The 20,406-nt window shown below is 45.8% G+C and overlaps 1 protein-coding gene across 1 annotated transcript in view; it reads left to right on the top strand.

The window, feature by feature from the left end:
- The first annotated feature begins 367 nt into the window (after positions 1 to 367).
- The window catches only part of LOC136132497 (O-acyltransferase like protein-like), a 48,477-nt gene continuing 28,438 nt past the window's right edge, over positions 368 to 20,406 (top strand). Inside the window, 9 exon segments of the mRNA XM_065889417.1 lie at positions 368 to 395; positions 562 to 701; positions 2,217 to 2,295; positions 12,327 to 12,423; positions 12,425 to 12,466; positions 13,843 to 14,069; positions 18,091 to 18,262; positions 18,378 to 18,421; positions 19,184 to 19,250. Of these exon segments, the coding sequence (XP_065745489.1) occupies positions 368 to 395; positions 562 to 701; positions 2,217 to 2,295; positions 12,327 to 12,423; positions 12,425 to 12,466; positions 13,843 to 14,069; positions 18,091 to 18,262; positions 18,378 to 18,421; positions 19,184 to 19,250 (896 nt within the window).

Genomic DNA, 20,406 nt, shown 5'->3' with positions numbered 1-20,406 from the left:
AAAATTTTAAGACGTGAGTATTTTCTCCTGGCTGTATGGAGGAGAAAGAAAAGCTACCAAATTTTAGTTACTTTTTTCTTTTTTTGTGGTACGCGGGCCTCTCACTGTTGTGGCCTCTCAGCAGGTTCAGCGGCCATGGCTCACGGGCCCAGCCACTCCACGGCGTGTAGGATCTTCCCAGACCGGGGCACGAACCCGTGTCCCCTGCATCGGCAGGCGGACTTTCAACCACTGCGCCACCAGGGAAGCCCTAGTTACATCTTTTTTACTCCCCCAAAGCATTTGTTTTTTAAAAGATTTCAAACTCTTCATTTTTTCAGCAACAGGTCATGTGTGAGAACGCAGGTCATGTGTGAGAACATGCATCATGGTTCTCCTCAGTGAAGAGATGGGCTGTGGGTGCCAAATGCAGGCCCAAGAGTGCCATCTGAATACTTGCCTCTTCTTTTTTCGATCATTTAAATTTTAGAGGTTTAGAAGGTGGAGCTGAATGCCGATAAATTCATTTGAAAGCGACACAAGGAAGCTAAATTTGCCCACTTCTTCTGCTCTGAAATTCAGTGTATGACTCTTTCAGGAAGCTGGGAAGCAATATTTTTAATGGAAATGTGGACAGGCTGGGATCTTCCAGTGAGTGTCTCTCTACCCATGCTCCATCGGGGCATTTCCAAGGGCAGTAGTGCAAGCTTCACGTCCTGCATGTGAGCGTGGGATCTACACACACACTCTTAAAAGACTGGTGAACATTGGACTCATGATATGAAACCTGATACAACTCCACTGGTTGCTTATCTTCATTGGAAAAGCAACAAACTATTAAGATGTTTTGCAAAAAGTTAAATTTTAAACAGTTGGTGGAAACTTGCTTGCATGTCCTGAGTATGGGACATTATAGGAGGTAGTTGTCCACAAACCAAACAGGTCTTCAGATGTTCCTCCTACCACATTGCATGGGACAAGACCTCTGGATGACCTTTATGGGGAATCTAAGGTCAAGTTCCAGCCAATATTCCTGAGCATTAACTCCTGACTCACCATCAGTGTTTGGAATACCAAAGGAAATGGACTTCCCATTACCCATAATCCTTTCCCAGAAACAGAGCTCTGAAACGTGAATCTGAGGTTATCCTAGCAGATGGGTTGGAACTTTTACAAATACATCACTAAATAGGTTGACTGAGGTCACAGGGCTCACTATCTTCAAAGCATGTTAATTCTTTTACTTTTGGGGGGAAAAAGCTAGGAACAGCACAGCCTCCTATTAAATACAAAGATATACTTTATGCCTGGCACGCAACACTAAGAGAAAATACATTACTAGTTGGCTAATAACAGTTGTATAAAATAACAATAAGAAAACCAAGCTCTTTGACGTTAATGCTATAAAATGGTCTTACAATTGTTAACCAATGGAGATAGGGAGATTATCACCCAGCTCCATCTGTCATGCTGAAAATTTGACAATGATTGCTTGAGGGTTCATATCCTATTTTCAAAGCAGACTAATGATTTTGATATCAGAGCAAAAGGTGAAATGTACACAATCATGTAAATTATATGCTTAGAAGAAGCATCCCAGCAATTTTTATTTATAACTTGATCTTTACTTTATTGGCACCGGCATTCTCATTTTGGGCTTTTTTATTAATAAAATCTTTACTTGGTACATTGTGTCCTGCTACAAAGAAATGACAGCTTGGCAAATTTGTTGAAAATTGTACGAGTTGTTAACTCTTAATGACCTGTAATATAGGAGAGAGATGAACTGGGGCAGACTACCCCACAGTAGAGGCTGCTTTTTTTTTTTTTCTTTTATTTAAAAAATTTTTTTGGCCACACCGTGGGGCATGAGAGATCTTAGTTCCCCGGCCAGGGATCGAACCTGTGCCCCCTGCAATGGGAGCACAGAGTCTTGACCACTGGACTGCCAGGGAAGTCCCGAGCCTGCTTTCTAAATAAGCAATTACGTTAACCCTTGGAGCATATTTTTATTTAAATATGGGTGCATGTGATGTTCTGTAAGTTGACTTGAAATACTCTGTAATGGAAAAACCATCTCCAAAGAAGTCAGCAAACTTTTCTTCTTTCAATAACTTCTCTTTTCCTTCTCCCGATCTGGATTCATGGGTAGTACAGCAGTAGCCTTACTTAGGAACGATCGTGCATATATTCTATGAATACTAACATTAAAGAACATTGTGGCATTGTGTTCCCAGGATGGAGCTGACTACAGCGTGGGCGTGTGTGTCCCCAATTCTTGTGCTGAAGAAGATGTGACTGAGATGTCTCGGCTGGGTAGGTCCAATAGAATACCCAGTGAACCTGTTGTCTCAGCATCAAGTTTGAAAATCCCCGGCCCCTTGGAGCCTCTTGGCCATTCTCTTGGGATTGAACCAAACTTTCATCCTGCTAAATCCAATAAACCGAGACTAATAGAGTTTGGGGGTCTTGGGAGTGGGTGGAGAGGAGGAGAGAGACATTAAAGAGAAGGTAGGAGCTGAATCTTTATGTAATAATATTTTCTTTTTTTTTTTTTTTTGCGGTACGCGGGCCTCTCACTGCTGTGGCCCCTCCCATTGTGGAGCACAGGCTCCAGACGCGCAGGCTCAGCGGCCATGGCTCACGGGCGCAGCCGCTCCGCGGCATGTGGGATCCTCCCGGACCGGGGCATGAACCCGCATCCCCTGCATCGGTAGGTGGACTCTCAACCACTGCGCCACCAGGGACGCCCTATGTAATAACTTTTTAAACGTAATCTTCCCTCACTGCCTTAATCAGCCTCAGCTGCCTGGTTAGGTCTGAAGGAAGGAGCTGGATGGTATCTGGTTTCCATATTGTGAGGGTTCTCTGCTGTGGCCCATGTGTGGAAATCAGTCAGGTGCCAAATCCGGAAAGACGTTCTAAACTGGGATCGTGTGAAGCCAATGTGTTGTGATGGATTAATGCTAAGAGGCCAGCATTTGGTCCTGGTTTGCACCTCCCAGCTGTGTGATCCTGGGCAAATCACTTAATCTCTCCCTGCTCCAGCCTCTTCCTCTGTACAAAGAGGGGTAGACCATGTTGTTCAGTCTGGCCCCAAGTCTCTGCAGGCTTACAGTCCCCTTCTGACTTTAGCCAAGTGGAATGGAAACATTTTAGTCCACGTGGAAACTGGTTAGATTTCCTCGAAGTCTTTCAAAATTTTCAAAGGAAGAGCTTTAAAGCCTAAAATTTTTACTGCGAGTGTCTTCTGTATTTACTCTTGTCATCCATCCAAATAAGAACTAACGTGACACATTAAAAGGAAGACATTGTTTCTCTACATACAGAAACTTCCAATACCAAATGTGTGGGTTTCCTCCTTACATTATGAAATTGTGACACTAAGTATCTGGAGGTGGTGCTGACCCCACAAATTAAGGGCTCAGTTTCACATCACTGCTCCCCACTTCAGACACCAATTGTGTAAGTATTGGGTCCTGAGGTTACCCACTACTTCTGTCCAACTTGGCTACAAATCAGGGGTTCCCATGACTCTGATTTGTTCCCAGGATCCTCTCCTCGGGTTTGATAATTTGCTATAATGGCTCACAGAACTCAGGCAAACACATGACTTACTATTACTGGCTTATTATAACGAATAAAACTCAGGAATAGCCAAGTGGAAGAGATGCAGAGGGCAAGGTATGTGGAAAGGGGCACAGAGATTCCATGCCCTCTCAGTGTGTACCACCCTCCCAACACCCCAGTGTGTTCATCACCCTGGAAGCTCTCTGAACCCCTTTGTTTAGGGTTTTTATGAAGGGTCCATCATGTAGGCATGATTGATTAAATCACCGCCTATTGGTGAGTAACTCAATCCCCAGGCCCTCTCTTCTCCCCAGAGGTTGGGGATGGGTCTGAAACTCCCAACCCTCTAATCACATGGTTGGTTCCTCTGACAACCAGCCCCTCTCCTCCAAGAGTCACGTTATTAGCTTAAACTCAAGTGTGGTTGAAAGGGGCTTATAATGAATAACAACGGATGCTCCTCTCAGCCCATCACTTGGGAAATTCCAAGGCTTTAGGCGTTCTGTACCAGGAACTGGGGATGAAGACCAAATATATATTTCTTATTTTTATTTTATTTTATTTATTTATTTATTTATTTTGCGGTATGCGGGCCTCTCACTGCTGTGGCCTCTCCCGTTGCGGAGCACAGGTTCCGGACGCGCAGGCTCAGCGGCCATGGCTCACGGGCCCAGCCATTCCGCGGCATGTGGGATCTTCCCGGACCGGGGCACGAACCCGTGTCCCCTGCATCGGCAGGTGGACTCTCAACCACTGCGCCACCAGGGAAGCCCTATATTTCTTATTATATCACAATGTCACACACGGTATTAAAAGCCTCTTTTAAGTGTTGATATTGCAGTTAGTTTTCTTTTTCTTTTTTAATACATTTTTATTTATTTATTTTTGGCTGCGTTGGGTCTTTGTTGCTGCGTGCGGGCTTTCTCTAGATGTGGCGAACGGGGGCTACTCGTTGTTGCGGTGCGCAGCCTTCTCATTGCGGTGGCTTCTCTTGTTGCAGAGCACAGGCTCTAGGCGTGTGGTCTTCGGTAGTTGTGGCGTGTGGGCTCAGTAGTTGCGGCACATGGGCTCAGTAGTTGTGGTGCTCGGGCTTAGTTGCTCCACCACATGTGGGATCTTCCTGGCCTAGGGCTCGAACCCATGTCCCCTGCATTGGCAGGCGGATTCTTAACCTCTGCGCCACCAGGGAAGCCTGCAGTTAGTTTTCAATAACCTTAAATTGTCCTCTGAATTTATGATTATCCCAACAGCTTCAGGTACATTACCTCTCTATCTAAACCAAATATTTCAGGTGGTATTAAAAAGAAAACAGAACAAAACAAAAAAAGAGAAAGCCAGTTGTTATATGTCAAATTTAAATTTCAGTTCTTGTTGAATAAGCCATAAATATCCTAGAAACAAAGAAAAACTTGCAGAGTTGTTATTATATTAGCATAGCAAGTGAATAAATGACTCTCTAATGAGTTAACGGTCATTATTATTTAAGAGATTCATCTGTTAGTCTAGTTTTTCTGCCTAATGCTAAGCTTATTAGCTAGAGTTGATATTAGAATAAAATGGAAGGTTGGAAATTATTATCAATACAAAGATATTTTGATGATTTCTCTCTGAGGAATTGGAAAAATAAAGGGCCCTGATTAAGGTGAGCAGAGTTGACTCGGGTGAATGTATTAGTGGAACTTAGTCCTCACTGCCAAGGTGTTTATCCAGCTTCTACACAGAGGCAGCAGATAGCAATGGGAGCATCTGTGCCCAGGGGAAGAGGTCTCCATCTGGAAAAGATTTGTCAGCTCGTCCTTAAAGCTTTTTGATGGGTTGCCAATATTTCCATTACAGATGTGGAGGCAACCAGCTCAGCAGTAGCTGTTTGTGCGGATTTTTTTCCAACTAGATCACGAGGGTAGGAGTCAACATGAGGGGAAGACTGTGGCAGAGAAGCCAAGAAGAAATGAGCCTGGTGTAGCAGAGAGAAGGACTATTCTGGGCAGGTCAGAACATACTGCTTTTAGGCAAAAAACTGCATAAAGTGGCTGCCATAGGATGTTATAAAATTTCAACCAACAGACTTTGAGTTCCTGATAATGAAAATATGGAGCACCAGTGGGTCTAGATAAGATTTGGGTGTGATGATCCCAAACCCAGTTATAGGCTAGTTCCCTAACAATTCACATCTGCGTATTTTAGCACCACTTACTGTGTTCTGTTTCCTAGGGTTCCTGTAACAAAGTACCACCAACTGGGTGGCTTACAAGGCATCACTCCCATCTGGCCTCCATCATCAGGTAGTGTTCTTCCCTGTGTGTCTCTCTGTGTCCAAATTTCCCTCTTTGTGTAAAGACACCGGTCACACTGGACTTAGGACCTACCCTCACCTAGTAATCAAACCATGGACCTCAGATAGGGACTTGAATACAAGTGCTGGGACTCAAACCCGGCCAGAACCCAGATTGGGATTTGAACCCATGGTCTTTTAATTGAGATCACATACCTGGTCGCAGGACTTAATGAAGCTCAGGTTCTTGATGTCTCCTCTCAGAAAGAATTCAGTGAGAGACAAAGTGATAGGTAAGAAGTGGGTTTATTTGGAGAGAAACACACTCCACAGACAGAGTGTGACCCATCGTGGCCCATCTCAGAGGGTGAGAGGCCCCGAAATATGGGGTCGTTAGTTTTTATGGGCTGGGTAATTTCATAGGCCAATGAGTGGGAAGATTTTTCCAAGAATTTTGGGGAAGGGGTGGAGATTTCCAGGAATTGGTCCTCTGCCCACTTTTTGATCTTTGATGGCCGGCTTCGGAACTGTGGCGCTGGTGGGTGTGTCACTTAGATTATGCTAATGTATTACAATTGTGTATGATGAGGCTCAAGGTCCACTGGAAGTCAAATCTTCTGCCACCTTGGACCTAGTTGGTTCTAACCAGTTTTTGTCATGTCCTATGCCTGTGTCATGTTTTTAAAGGTTGTGCCCTGCCCCCTTCCCTCCTGTTTCATTATGACCTCTTCTTAAGTTGATTACCTCTGCAAAGACCCTATTTCCAAATAAGGTCACATTGGCAGTGTTACCAAACTCAAGAGTCCCCAGGGTGGCAGCGGGGGTGGAGGGGTGTTAGGGTTTGAAATTTTTGGAGTGGACACAATTCAATCCAGAACACTACCTAATACCTAGCTGCTCATTTGGCTCGGTTATCTGAGGTCCTTTAAACATGACAGGGAGTTGGGAAGGTGGTGACTTAGAGACAGATTAACAGGAGAAAATCGAATTTGATTACGGACATTCTGGGGCTCCAGGAGACTATGGGACAAGTTAGACCATTGAGGCTTATGTGCCCTCTGAGAGAAGGAGAATCAGGGAGGGGTTTGGGGCTTCAAAGGGAAGGAAGGCAATTTACATGAAGGTGAAAAAGGACAGGTGTTTGGTAAACAAATGCTTGCTAGACCCTGCAGAGACAACGGACACAGAGAGGAATTTTAACAGACTTTGCTGGGTTTCTTCCTGTCCACACCCCTAGTTCCTATTATACTATAGTTATCTATGATGATGACTCCCTCTCTGGAACATGTCCCCTATCTACATTCTTCTTGGCAGTTAGGATGAAGGTCAAAGGTTCTTCCTGAGACTTTTGCACCTTGATTGTCTTTAGCTTGAAATAATCTGCGTGCCAAAGAGACACATTTTGGGGTGGCATGTTTCGCTCCTCTGCGCTGTTCTCTTTCCTATGCTCTGTGAGGCCGATAGCATCTCACTTTGCCTACTATAATTAGAATTAGGAGGCCTAGGTAGTGGAACAATGGTGTTAGCACTGCAAGGGCTGATTTCTTGCCCCGCTGCTATCTCTCATGGATTTCCCTGAGCACTGATTGAGAAAATGGACCTATTTTAATAAGAATAACTTGAATTACCCCCGGAAGTGTCTTTCCAACTAAGGACTCAAAAGAAGCCCAAAACATTTCACAGAATACCATTTTCTGTTCTCAGTTTAATTCCGAGAATATTTATTGAGCACTTTACTATCTGGCCTTTGTGTGAGACATCACGTGTGTGTGCTGGGGGAGGGTCAAAAGGATTGGGAGTTACTCATTTCGGGAAACCTACAATTAGGAAGAAGCGTCTGTGTGCTTGAGCTGTTGGGAAACACTGTCAGGAAAGAGATGCTCAGGTCCCACATTGAGCGCTGGGGACGGGCACACTCGGAGAGGAGCTTTGGGGTGAGGGGCAATGGGGGCAGGGAGAGCCATGCTGGGTAAAAAGGAGACATTTATAAGGAGGGCTTGAGCTGGCCTATTTTTTTTTTTTTTTTTTGCGGTACGCGGGCCTCTCACTGTTGTGGCCTCTCCCGTTGCGGAGCACAGGTTCCGGACGCGCAGGCTCAGCGGCCATGGCTCATGGGCCCAGCGGCTCCGCAGCATGTGGGATCCTCCCGGACCGGGGCACGAACCCGTGTCCCCTGCATCGGCAGGCGGACTCCCAACCACTGCACCACCAGGGAAGCCCGAGCTGGCCTATGTTAGTGCAGAGGTTGGAGGGGGGCGTGTGCTGAAATCTTGGAAACAGATCATTTATTTGGTTTCAAGCAAAGGTTTCATATTCCCCTGTGTAGACCTGGAATCTGGCACACTTAAGGTTGATTGAATGTGCAGGGGCTGCCAGTCAGTTTTAGTTACTATGGCAGGACAGAGACTCAGGTATGGGTGCTTCCTCTCAGTGCTCCTGGGACCTGAGGACATTGACTTGGGTCACTTGGTGACATTGGACAAGCCCAGGGAGCCCAACCGTCCATGTGCGGTCCAGTTCTGAGAGTCTTGGCCTGGTTCCCAGCCCAAGTGCTGCCCCACTGAGCATAGCGTTTGGTGAGTCTCTGTGTTAGTTTGCTGGGACTGCTTTAACGAAGTACCACAGGCTGGGTGGCTTAAACAACAGAAATTTATTTCTCACACTGTTTGGCAGCCGGAAGTCCTAGATCGAGGTGTCACAGGGCTGATCTCTCCCGAGGCCTCTCTCCTTGGTGTGCAGACAGCCACCTTCTTGCTGTTTCCTCACGTGCGTGGTCTTTCCTCTGTGTGCACACATGGGTGTGTCCAGATTTCCTCTTCATGTAAGGACACCAGTCGGATTGGATTAGGGCCCACGTCAATGGAATGTTTAACTTTATCACCCCTCTAAAAGAGTCACATTCGGAGGTACTAGGGGGGTAGGGTTTCAACATATGAATTTGGGGTGGGAGATTCAATTCAGTCCATAAGAGTTTCTTCTCCAAGTCCCTTTGAACTTGATTTTGGACATCTAGGGTTCAATTATGTTCTATTCATCGTCCTTCTCTTCTGACCCTTAGGCTCCCTGGAGTCTTGTAATCAACATGAGAGGCACTTTGCAGGAAGGGGGAGTGATGCCTGCAATGCAGCCCTCAGACCTAGCCAAGAAGGATCCTATCCTGGACTCCATATTTAAGGGATGCCACACTTCTCTGGCCTTCCTCTGGCTGTGTCCTCCCCATGGGATGAGATGCTGCAGGGCCAATGGGACATTGCCCCCCTGGAGCCTGCCCGTTGTCTTCCAGTCCGCACTCTCGAGTGTCTAGGACCTGGGAATTGCAGTGGGGGTGGGCCTAGGGGGCGGAGCTTAGGTTGTCCATACTCCTGCCCGTAAGGCAGTTGGTGGTATAGGAACAGAGCATCTGAGGGGAAAATGGGTGGGACCGGAGCTGGGGGGAGGGGGTGGGATCCTGCAGAAGCCCCCATGTACTCCCGACCCAGGCCCAAGGTAGAAGGGGTGAGCCTGAGTGTCTGGGGGACCTAAGCTGATGCTGCCTTCAGTGTAACCATGCTTAACCCTTTCTGTGATCTCCCCCAACACATGTACACACACACACACACTTCCAGCACTATTCTGGCTTTTTGGTTGGGCCAGAGCTATTTAGAGGTTTAAAAGTCACTGCCAGACTACAGGGTGGTATGGTGATGGAGTGGGGCAGAGCCAGGAATGTCATTTAGTTAGTACACTGCCTGCAATATCTTTGGGGTTAGGGGGGCAGTGTTCACCCCATGGATGAAGAAGTTATCACCTTCCAGGTTTGCCCGCTTAGCAGTGAGGACCTGGGTCTCCCGTGTCCTTCAGAGTCTGGACACTGTTGCCCAGCGCTTCAGATTTCATCCACAGACAGACTGCTCATCCACGGACAGGGAATCCCCCGGGGCAGCTGAGGTGATGTCTATTCTAACCTGCTTTCATCGGCTTCGGGGCTAGTGAGGCAGTTCCTCTATGATTTAGACGCAGAAAGAGTATCATTTGGGACACCTGGGGTACATTTTCCAGCTGCTGCGAAACCTGTGCTTCTTGAAAAGGGAGGCTTCAGATCTAACAAAAAAACACACTTTTAAAAACAAAGGGAGGTGAAGAAAATGTAATCTCGAAGCCCAGAAGTATAGTTTATCATTTTATTCCTAATTCTGTTGTCTTGGACTCTTTGTGGCATGGAAGGCCCTTAATTAAAGTAAAAAAAAAAAAGTTTTTTTCAATAGTGAAGATAAACTACAAAGCTTTTACATCTTGATTTGGGATCGTCCCATGACCTCCAATATGTGCTGTGCAGTTAAAGGTGACAAGGAAGGTTATGGTGGCTGTGGCTTTGCAGGATGTCCGCAGAAGGTCACCACAGGCAAGGGCTGGGCTTTGCTTTGCAGGCCAGAGAAGCTGGTTTTCTCAGTTCATCCGGAGTCCGCAGGCTGGGGTCCTGATCAATCGGCCAGAGGCTCTTGAGTGGTTCACTGAAAAAACAGAACTCCAGTTGATTCTTTTAAAATTAGAATAGAACTTCAAAGGGGAACAGACTTGTCAGCTTGTCAGTACACTTTTGTTTCAGGGTGAGAGTTTATTGGGGAAATTAAAATATTGAATACTACCAGGAAGTAGCTCGGGGAGCAATTCAAAATGATTGGAATTGGATAAAGGAATTCTGCTGCTGTGTCCCCCGTAGGGATCCCCTGATGGAGCCCCCTTACTATTGGCCAGCGCTGAGGACCCACCAACATCTCCTGCTTCTTGTCTCCACCCTTAACAGGTGACAATAAGACTCACAAGGGATCACACATTTTTGACCTTTTAGTGCCCTATTTGGACATTTCAGAAACCCTCTGGTCACACTCATGGGAACAGTGCGTGCTGGAGGTGGAAGGGACATGAGAATATATTGTGTCCAACCCACCCTTCCTCATTACATACATGAGAAAATGAGACCCAGAGGGCTGAAGTGACTTGCCCAGAGTCACACAGCAAGGTGGCTTGGACCCAAAACTCCTGAACGCGAGTCTAGTGGTGTGGTGAGATGAGGTAGCTTGAGGGGATAAAAAGACCACATCCTTCAAGTTCATACAGACCTGGGGTGAGCTCTGGCCCTGCAACTCAGCAGCAATCATAATAAAGACAACCAACATTTACTGAGCTCTTACTCAAGGCCAGGTACTTTCTAAGTGCTTTAGAGTTCTCGCCACATTTCATTTTTATAACAACCCTGTGAAGTAGGTATCTCCATTTTACCAAGGGGGAAACTGAGGCACAGGGCAATTAAACTAACTTACCCATGGTCAGATTGTCAAAGGTGGATGCAGGCTCCCAAACTGCAGATCCTGTATTCTTTTTTTTTTTTTTTTTGCGGTACGCGGGCCTCTCACTGTTGTGGCCTCTCCCGTTGTGGAGCACAGGCTCCGGACGCGCAGGCTCAGTGGCCATGGCTCACGGGCCCAGCCGCTCCGCGGCATGTGGGATCTTCCTGGACCGGGACACGAACCCGCATCCCCTGCATCGGCAGGCGGACTCTCAGCCACTGCGCCACCAGGGAAGCCCCAATCCTGTATTCTTAACCACTATGTTCAAATTCATAAACTTATCTGAGGAGAATTTTCCTTGTCTGTAAAATAAGGTAAATAATAGCTCCTCATAGGGATGTTGACAAAGTAGAAATAATGAACAAGACCTGCCTCATAGCAAGTGGGCATTTAATAAACAGCAGTGTTTTTTGTTATTTATAACCAGTGTTGCTATTTTATGAGACCACGCTGTGCCCCTCATCCTTTGCTGAGATTTTGGAAGTCCCCTGGTCTGGTAGAGTGCGCACCCCAATTAGCAGCAGGAACACCCGGAAACTTGTTAGAAAAGCAAATTCTCTGGCCCCACCCCAGACCTACTGGCTCAGAGCTTGCAGGGAGGGGAGGCGGGAAGCGGTCTATTTACCAGGCCCTTCAGGAAATTCCGAGGCACGCTAAAGCTTGAGACCTCTGCTGCCTAGTCTTCCCACTTGTATCTTTACGAACTATTTCTCGTGGTGACTAATTAACTGTGTCCTAAGTTGGTGCATCTTATCTTCAATATCTGGCGGCACCTTTCCCCAGCTTGTGCCTTCCACCCTATTTTTCCATCTCATGTCGCATATATCTCTCTTGTGGACACCTGCTCACAGAAAGATTTGAGCCAGCAATGAGGCTTTTGTGGATTGCCATTCCCAGTTCTGAGTGCTGGGAAAAGATGCAGAGCCCGGGCAGGCTGAGGATTCAGGAGACCCGTGGTCCACCTCCAGCTGGGCCAAGAGTTCCTAATTCTGTGAGTTTCTGCACCTTTGAGCTCTAATTTCCCCATGTGTAAATCAGATATATTAAAAGCTAGCTGCCCTTTTTAATGTCAAAGTTTGATTTTGAAATAATAAATATGAAAGCTCTTGGAAAAGCATTAAGTATTTATTGCCAAGTAAAGTGTTACTAATGCAATCTTTTTTTTTTCTTCTTGGTAGATATTTTAAGATTCAGAAATGTTTCGTTTCTGGCTCCTTCTCTCCCTGTCTTTACAATAAATTCTTTCTCCTCATCTGGTGGGGGTGTGGCCAGATGTGACTGGATCACTCCCCCTGGACATGTCTGTTGCCATGTGTCTGTGAGTATAGGCATCTCAGGTACCGGGCTGGGATGTGCACGTTGGACTGTTTTATCAACTTTTGCTCACTAGCTACACTTGGCCATTTCATTTGCATTCATTGAATGACGTCTGATCACCATTTACTTTATTTATTTATTTATTTTAAAGGTGAATTTTAATTTAATTAATTAATTTATTTATTTTGGTTGAGTCGGGTCTTCGTTGCTGCACGTGGGCTTTCTCTAGTTGCGGCCAGCGGGGGCTACTCTTCGTTGCGGTGTGTGGGCTTCTCATTGCGGTGGCTTCTCTTGTTGCAGATCATGGACTCTAGGCGCACGGGCTTCAGTAGTTGTGGCTCACGGGCTTAGTTCCTCTGCGGCATGTGGGATCATCCCTGAGCAGGGTTCGAACCCGTGTCCCCTGCATTGACAGACAGATGGCGCCACCAGGGAAGTCCACCATTTACTTTAAACAAGAAAATTCAAACGTGTTCCAGAGGGAGCCAGCCACACCCAAATGTGATGGGCTTTTGGGATTACTGAGAAATGTATTCCATCCCCAGATATTCCTGTTCCTATCATGTGACACTGAAGATGAATTTCTTTTATTTGAGGCATCGCTTCTTCCCCAAACACCTCGGCAAACTTGCCTGTTAAGTCTTAGTTGCATCTGACATTGTTTCTTAGGACAAACTAATGGCAGTAGGCTTGCTGGCCCAGAAGTCGGATCTTTTATAAGGTGCTTTCCTGAAAACCTCATTATTCTGCCCCCAGTAGGAGATGCCCATGTCTGTTTCATTACCCTGCCACCAGCATCAGAAGCTCCCTTTATGAAAACTGGTGCCAATTTGATAGATTCATAAATTGGTTTACTTTACGTTAAAAAAAATTGGTAATAAGGGTTTTTCTTTCTAAGTTTACCTGCTATTCATACTCTTCACTCCCTTTACGTTAAAAAAAATTGGTAATAAGGGTTTTTCTTTCTAAGTTTACCTGCTATTCATACTCTTCACTCCCTTTTCTATGTCTGTGTTAGTTGGGTTCTTACTGATTTTTTAAAGTTCATTCTACAGATGAAGGATATGACACAGTCATATCAGCTGCAAATCTCTTCCTCGATGTGTTGGTTGTTTTTTGTTTGTTATGATTAATTTATTTTTTACAATTATAATAAGGACTTTAGTGAAATCCATTCATCTTTGACTTTGTAATTTCTTTCATTATCTTTTCTTAGAAAGCCACTCCTAACCCTTAAGCCTCTTAACGTTTGCCTACATTTCAGTAGGGGGCTGGAGAGGGTTTTTTTGCCCTGGGCTGTTTTCTCTGCATCTTACTGTGGTACTGTGGTGCTGGGGTGAGGTCAGGCTTGGTCACATGTGTGTCATCTCCCTGCAGGTTCCTCACCTTGCTGGGCCTCACCCTTCCTCTGGCTGGAACTGTCTATGTGGCAGCCACCGGGTGGAGGTCAGACCGCAAGGCATCACCCACACACGGAGCGCATTCGGCCACTTACGGGAGCCTGCCTTTGAGAGAGCGGGTGAGGAGTGAGCAAAGAAACACAATCCGACGGACTGATTGCCTTGCCCATCCCTCACTGTCAGAAACCCCGAGCAGAGGGAAAAGTAGGTATTTATTTTTTCAAGACCGCTCATGAGAGGTGACTTAGATGACGACACTATTAGAAAATAATCCCTGCAGAGCTGGGGTCTAGTGATGCCCGAGAGCTTCTAAAAGCTGGAGTGAATGTTGGGTCTCTACTCTTCACAGTTCAGTCTTTGTTTGCCATGAGTGTGTTCAGGCGAGGTCGCTGAAAATGCTGCTTTCTTTCTTAGGTACAATTATCCAGTGTGTTTTTGTACAACTCAGAGTCTAGGTCAGAACAGAGATTGGATTGCACTATGGTAATCCTCTAAGGGACCATCCCACGAGCACGATGTCTATTTTCAGTGTCACAGCTACACAGACGACTCACAGAACCTTCCTGGTATTCCTGAGGTAAATGATTTACATATAAGCTGAAGCCAGGGGAGTGATTGTGCAAAAAACAGGAGGGGATTACAATGGAAATAGACAACCTGGTACAGCGTAGTGACAGGCTGGGTAGGGATAAGTCACAGCGGGTTGTGATTTAGTTAAAAATCAAGAGCGTTACCTTTATTTCCACCTGCGCATATGGCAAGGCAAACACACACACACATTCTGAAACAACAATAGCCTCACATGCAAGTAATTTTAGAAGATGTGGAATAATTTTTGTCAGAGCCTCTGAGGTCCACGCGATTGTCTTTCCTTTACTCCAACGAGAGGGGAAAAAAACAAAACAAAATTTCAGTGACCGGACCAGAAGAATAGGAATATGTGCTCCAGTAGCTGCAGGGAACACATCCAGTGTGGAAGGCATAGTGATGACTTTATCAGATCCTATTTGGATCTTCAGGCAAAAACAAAGACAGCAGCAACATCAACAAAAAACCCCAACAATGAGAAAAACAGCAAAAGCATGTTTGTATAAAGATGATATAATATAAGCACGGAGAAGGCTTAGAGGTCCCTGTGCAACCTCCTTCCCAAATCAGAAGCCCTCGGAACCCATCGTGATGGGAAGTTTCATTGTCAGGCTTCTGCACGGCTGCAATCCCTGCTGCCCTATAATTTCTACTCTTGGGCCCTGGTTTTTGCCCTCTGGGGTCTCAGGAAATAAATCTACTTACTCTCTTGTTTCTATTACGACCCTGTCAGATGTTGAGGACAGTTTTGATGGGCTCCCCCAAGCCTCAGACCTCTCCATTATTTCTCACCTCACGTGGTTCAAGAACTCTCTATGCTCCCTGGCAGCCATCTAGAAGGTTCCAGGGTGGGCTTGGCAGAAAGAGCATATGCTTAGCAAACCCCAGGCAAACCTGCCTTGGTTTCTAACTCCGCCCTTGGTCAGGTTGTTTGACCTCTAGGAACCTCAGTTTCCACATGTATAAAATGGGGACATTTCATGGGATTTGTTGAAGGAATTCAATGAGATAATGTGTCCTCACCTCCTCCTAATTCATTCCTCTTTTCCTTGTTCTTCCAGTTAAACCAGGAGAGGGAGGAATGGATAGGGGCTTTAACTGGTCAAGACCTCTTTCTAGACTGACCTTGCTGAGGTCAACTGGGTTCCGGGGTCCTGCCACATGCTTCTAATTGTCAGCTTGAGGGTGAGCCTACAGTCACCAAAATTCACCATTGCTTATCATCGGGTGAAAGGCTAACCCACAGAGCCTGCATTTTAAGACAAGATCACAGGCAGACACCTGCTATGGTTCTAGGAATCAGCCCCTGAAACTTTAGGTTCTTCACCCAAAATAAGGCTCTCCCTGATAGGGACACTAAGGTTGTGTTAACTTTTTCAGCAGCTACATTTAACTGTGGTCTCAAAATGGGGGGTTTCTGTGTTCCATTGCTATAACAATTTTTTGTGTGTGTGTTTAATACCATCAGAGTAAAATATCACATTCCTGAATGTTTGGAAATAATCAAGATGGAGAGACCGTTAGGTTCAGCATTTTTTTCTCTCTACTTTCACACTCACCAGGAAGTCAAATCAACATAAGACCACTGTGTCTTCTAGATGTTTAGAGCCAAATAGGGTATTTCGGACTCCTAGTTCTTTATACTCCAAATAATCATTGCATTTGCTTAGAATGGTTTCCTGTTACGTGAGCCTGCTGTTTACTATTTAGATGAGAAAAATACCAGTGGACTTTGAGGACGTCTTCATGAAGTAAATAGCTATGGATTTCGGCTCCAGGGCTCTTACTCTGTGGTCTGCTGCTTAAAGTGGGCTCACAGTAATAATCACTGAGAAAATCCAGAAATTCGAAGCACTGTCACACCCATGTTTCTCAAACTTGGGTGAGCACTGAAATCACCCGGAGGGCTTGTCACCACACAGATTCCCAGGCCCTGTCCCCTAAGACTCTGATTCTGTAGGTCTGGGGTGGAGCCTGGGACTGTGCATATCCAACAAGTTCCCAGGTGATGCTGAAGCTTCTGGTCCAGGGACCCCCACGTAGGTAACCACATGCACTGTTTCACCTGACCCTCCCTGTGCCCCTGTGGTTTGTGATACTTTCCATTTACAAATGAGCGAAATGGGACTCAGAGAGGCTGTCTTCTCTATAGGTCAGTTATTTTCAGACCATCTGATAGCTACTGCTAGTTAAGTTTACCCGCGAGTAGAATTTAGATGAAGGAAAATAATAATGACAGCAAAATGTATTCAGTCCTTGCTTGCCAAGTTAGGCATCGGGCCAGATATTGGACAAATATTTTTCTTGAATCCTCACGACAGCCCTGCCTAAAATGTGCTCGGTTTAAAAGTGAGGGAAGAGGTTCAGAGAGGTAAAGGAATGGGCAGAATTGGGCAAAGCCAGGCCCCGTGACTCTGCTTTGCAGTTTGTGGCTTCTCGGGGAACCGAGGGGAGCCAGGATACGAGGTGTAGGACACTGCCGGTTGTGCTGTGACAGTGCCAATTCCTGGGGAGAGAAAATTCTTCTAAATGGAAGGGTGCGCTTCATGCCTTCAGGCAGGCACATCTGAGAGCGACGCCAATGGAAAAACTCATCTTTACAGCTGGAACCTCAAAATGCTAGTTAATTACACTCTTCCATTTAAGAAATTGATTCAGATTTCCAGAGCTTGGTTATAAGCCAGATCTCGATTGTGAATAAGTTTCAGTTCTGCAAGGACTTCTTCTGCCCACAATGTTTAAGGCACCCGGCTAAGTCCTGGAGAAGAAATGAGTCTCTTGGAGCTGGCTTGAGTTTTGGAGGGTCCCGTTGCACAATTCCAGATACTTAATTGGCTCTCAGGACGAGCCAAGTCAAATTTGTTTTAGATTAAAGGGAATAAATTAAGTAGAAGGGATTCACCCTTCTTAAAGCAATAGGGCTTAAAAGAGTGAGTGGTAGTAGCTGTGACACTATCTTATTTGTTTTTCACAATAATCCCATGATTATAAGATCTACTTTGATTCCCATTTTGCAGATGTGGAAATTTAGGCCGGAGAAGTTAATTTGCTTGCCAGAGGTCACAGAGCTAATACGTGACAGCTAGATTCAGAGCCAGGCGTGTCCAACTAACTATAAGGTCTGTACCCTTACCTTCCACTCCACCTGCCGCTCTGTTTTCATACCGTGACAGGTAGAGATGTTGTTGGCAAGTGATTCATTCTTGGGAAAGCACTAGGGATGCCATTTCAAGTGACACGCTGGCCTTATGGAGCATGTGATTTCTTAATGATGTCTAAATCTCGCTTGACTCAACCCTTTGTAAACCAGGACTGGGTCGGGGGGTGGCAGGCGCTGGCATTTTGGGGACTGAGCTCGGGGAGCGTATTCTGTACGGGAGAGTGGGGTCACCAACCTCAGGTCAAGACTGTTAGGGAAAGTCAAGGTTCATAGGGGAGGGAGACGAAGTCCAAAGGTCTACAGATAGATCAAGAGGGGACCACGGAGAACTGAGTTGAGCTTTCCAGGGTTGCAGGGAGGGAGCGTCCGTGTGGCGGCCAGGATCACTTGTTTGTGTCTTTTGCCTCTTGTCTGTGGGGCAGCGTGTGGACTGGTCTGGCTTTCAGGGTGGACAGTGACACCTTTGCTCCCGCCCAGGATTTCTAGGAGCCATGGACCGTGCTCTGAAATGCTTTTCTTGGCAGAAGAATGTGCCGGCCCTCTGGATCACAAAGATGCCAGGAAGCACGTGCTCTGCCCTGAATGGCCTCTGATAATTGAGCTTCCTCTGGATCGTGTCTGGGCACGCCGGTCAGATGACCGCATGGCTGTCTTTGGGTGTGGAATGCTGAGGAATCTTTACGAGCCGTCGAGGAAGAGAGGAGCTTTTGTGTAGGGGGATCACATTGGGCCCTAGGGCGGGAGGCCGCAGCCTTCCACTCGAGCAGCCTTCCTTCTGTTTTAGAGACAGAGCCACGACTTCCCATAAGTGAGTTTCCCAGGCCAGTGTCCAGTGGTTGCTTTACCTCCTCTTGGGTGTAAATCAGGCACCTGATTGCCAGGTAAATAGTGATCGCTGAGTATTGTATTTTCATCGTCCAAAGAGCTGGGTTCCCTCTCGTCATGATGAATAAATCCAGAAACTTTTTTCTTCTCTCCTGGAAAAATTGGCAAATATAAATAAATATTGTGCACTAGTGTGAAATCAGTGTTTCTCGACCTTCTTTCTGCTGCTATACTCCAGACGTACTCCCATCAACAGAGTGGAACTCTCTAAGTGGGGACCAAACACACATATCAGAATTGAGGGGAGGGGCCTGCCCGGTGTGGTTTGAAGATCCTCCCACGAGATCTGAACCATGAGAAACAGGTGATGCTGCTATAGCCCCAAGGGCGCTGCTGGCCCTGTAGAGGCACAAAGGAGCACAAAGCCCCGGTTACGATTAGCTACCTCAGACAGCATCTCTCTCTCTTTTCTTTTTAACTTTTTATTTTATATTGGAGCATAGTTGATCGAAGTATTTGTTGTTGTTGTTTGTTTGTTTGTTTTTCACCATCTCTTATTCCCAATCCAAGTTGTCCTCTTAAGTGAATTACGGGGATGCATAAAACCCTCTCAATATAACTGAAAGCTAAAGGTGTTCTTCTTGCTTCTTCTGAAAAGATAAATCACATGATTTTCTTCTGTTAGATAAAAAGATATTTTGCTTTTTATGTCTGTTACACGTAATGTGCTTGAATGGAAAGCCAGAGTCCTTAAAACTTGATTCTCGGAGTGGCCCGTTCTATCTCGGCGTCGACACATTTTTCCTGATCAGGTAAAATGGTGTTTTCTCTGCTGTAGTGCTTGTGGCCGCTTGTTTGGGGATGTGTGGATGTGGATGTGTGGCTGTTCTCACTTTAGTGAGAAAAATTGAATGGCTCACGTTGACTCACCTTGGCCTTTGCTTCCGTGCGTCTCTGGACAGCACTGTTGTCACCGGTTCCTCTCTTTCATATCTTCAGTTTATTAAATGATTTAGGATGGCTCTCTAAAATGGGCCTTTTACGAAAGGTGATTTTATTTATCAAAATTGTTTATTTCAGTGGTTCTCAAATTCTGGCTCGTGGTATGATGCAAATTCATGATCAAGTTGTCAGTTCTCACTATGGTGAAATGTGAAGAAATAAGAAAATGATGTGATATTACATAAAGCTATATTTATTTAAATTAACTACTAAGAGGTAGATTTTCTTAAATGTTTGATAAATGTAAGGCACTGTGTTAAGTCCTCTGCAGCATTACCTCATTCAATTCTCATAATGTTCCTATACAGTAGGGACAACTGTTATAATAAAATCCCCAGTTTTTTCGTTCTTTTTCTGGTTGAAGTGAAATTCACATCACATAAAATTAACCACTTAAAAGTGAATGATTCAGTGGCAGTTAGTACGTTTACAATGTTGTACAACCACCACTTCTGTCTCTTTTCATCATCCCCAAAGGAAACCTCATACCCATTAAGCAGTTTCTCCCCAGTGTCCCCTACCTCCAGTTTTTAGAAATCTGCTGCCTGTGTCTGAGGATTTACCTGTTCTAGATATTTCATATCAATGGATCACACGATATGTAGCCTTTTGTGCCTGGCTTCTTTCACTTAGCATGATGTTTTTGAAGTTCACCTATGTTGTGGTACTTCACTGCTTTTTAATGGGTGAGTCATATTCCTTGTATGGCTAGGCCACAAAATCTCCATTTTTTTTTTTTTTTTGCGGTACGCGGGCCTCTCACTGCCGTGGCCTCTCCCATTGCGGAGCACAGGCTCCGGACGCGCAGGACCAGCGGCCATGGCCCACGGGCCCAGCCGCTCCGCGGCACGTGGGATCTTCCCGGACCAGGGCTCGAACCCGCGTCCCCTGCATCGGCAGGCGGACTCTCAACCACTGCGCCACCAGGGAAGCCCAAAATCTCCATTTTAAAGATAAGAAAATTGA

The sequence above is a fragment of the Phocoena phocoena genome, chromosome 13 (genome assembly GCF_963924675.1).
Source record: "Phocoena phocoena chromosome 13, mPhoPho1.1, whole genome shotgun sequence".
NCBI classification, from domain to species: domain Eukaryota; kingdom Metazoa; phylum Chordata; class Mammalia; order Artiodactyla; family Phocoenidae; genus Phocoena; species Phocoena phocoena.
The sequence above is the reverse complement of the archived record's forward strand: the minus strand, read 5'-3'. Positions and strand labels throughout refer to the sequence as shown.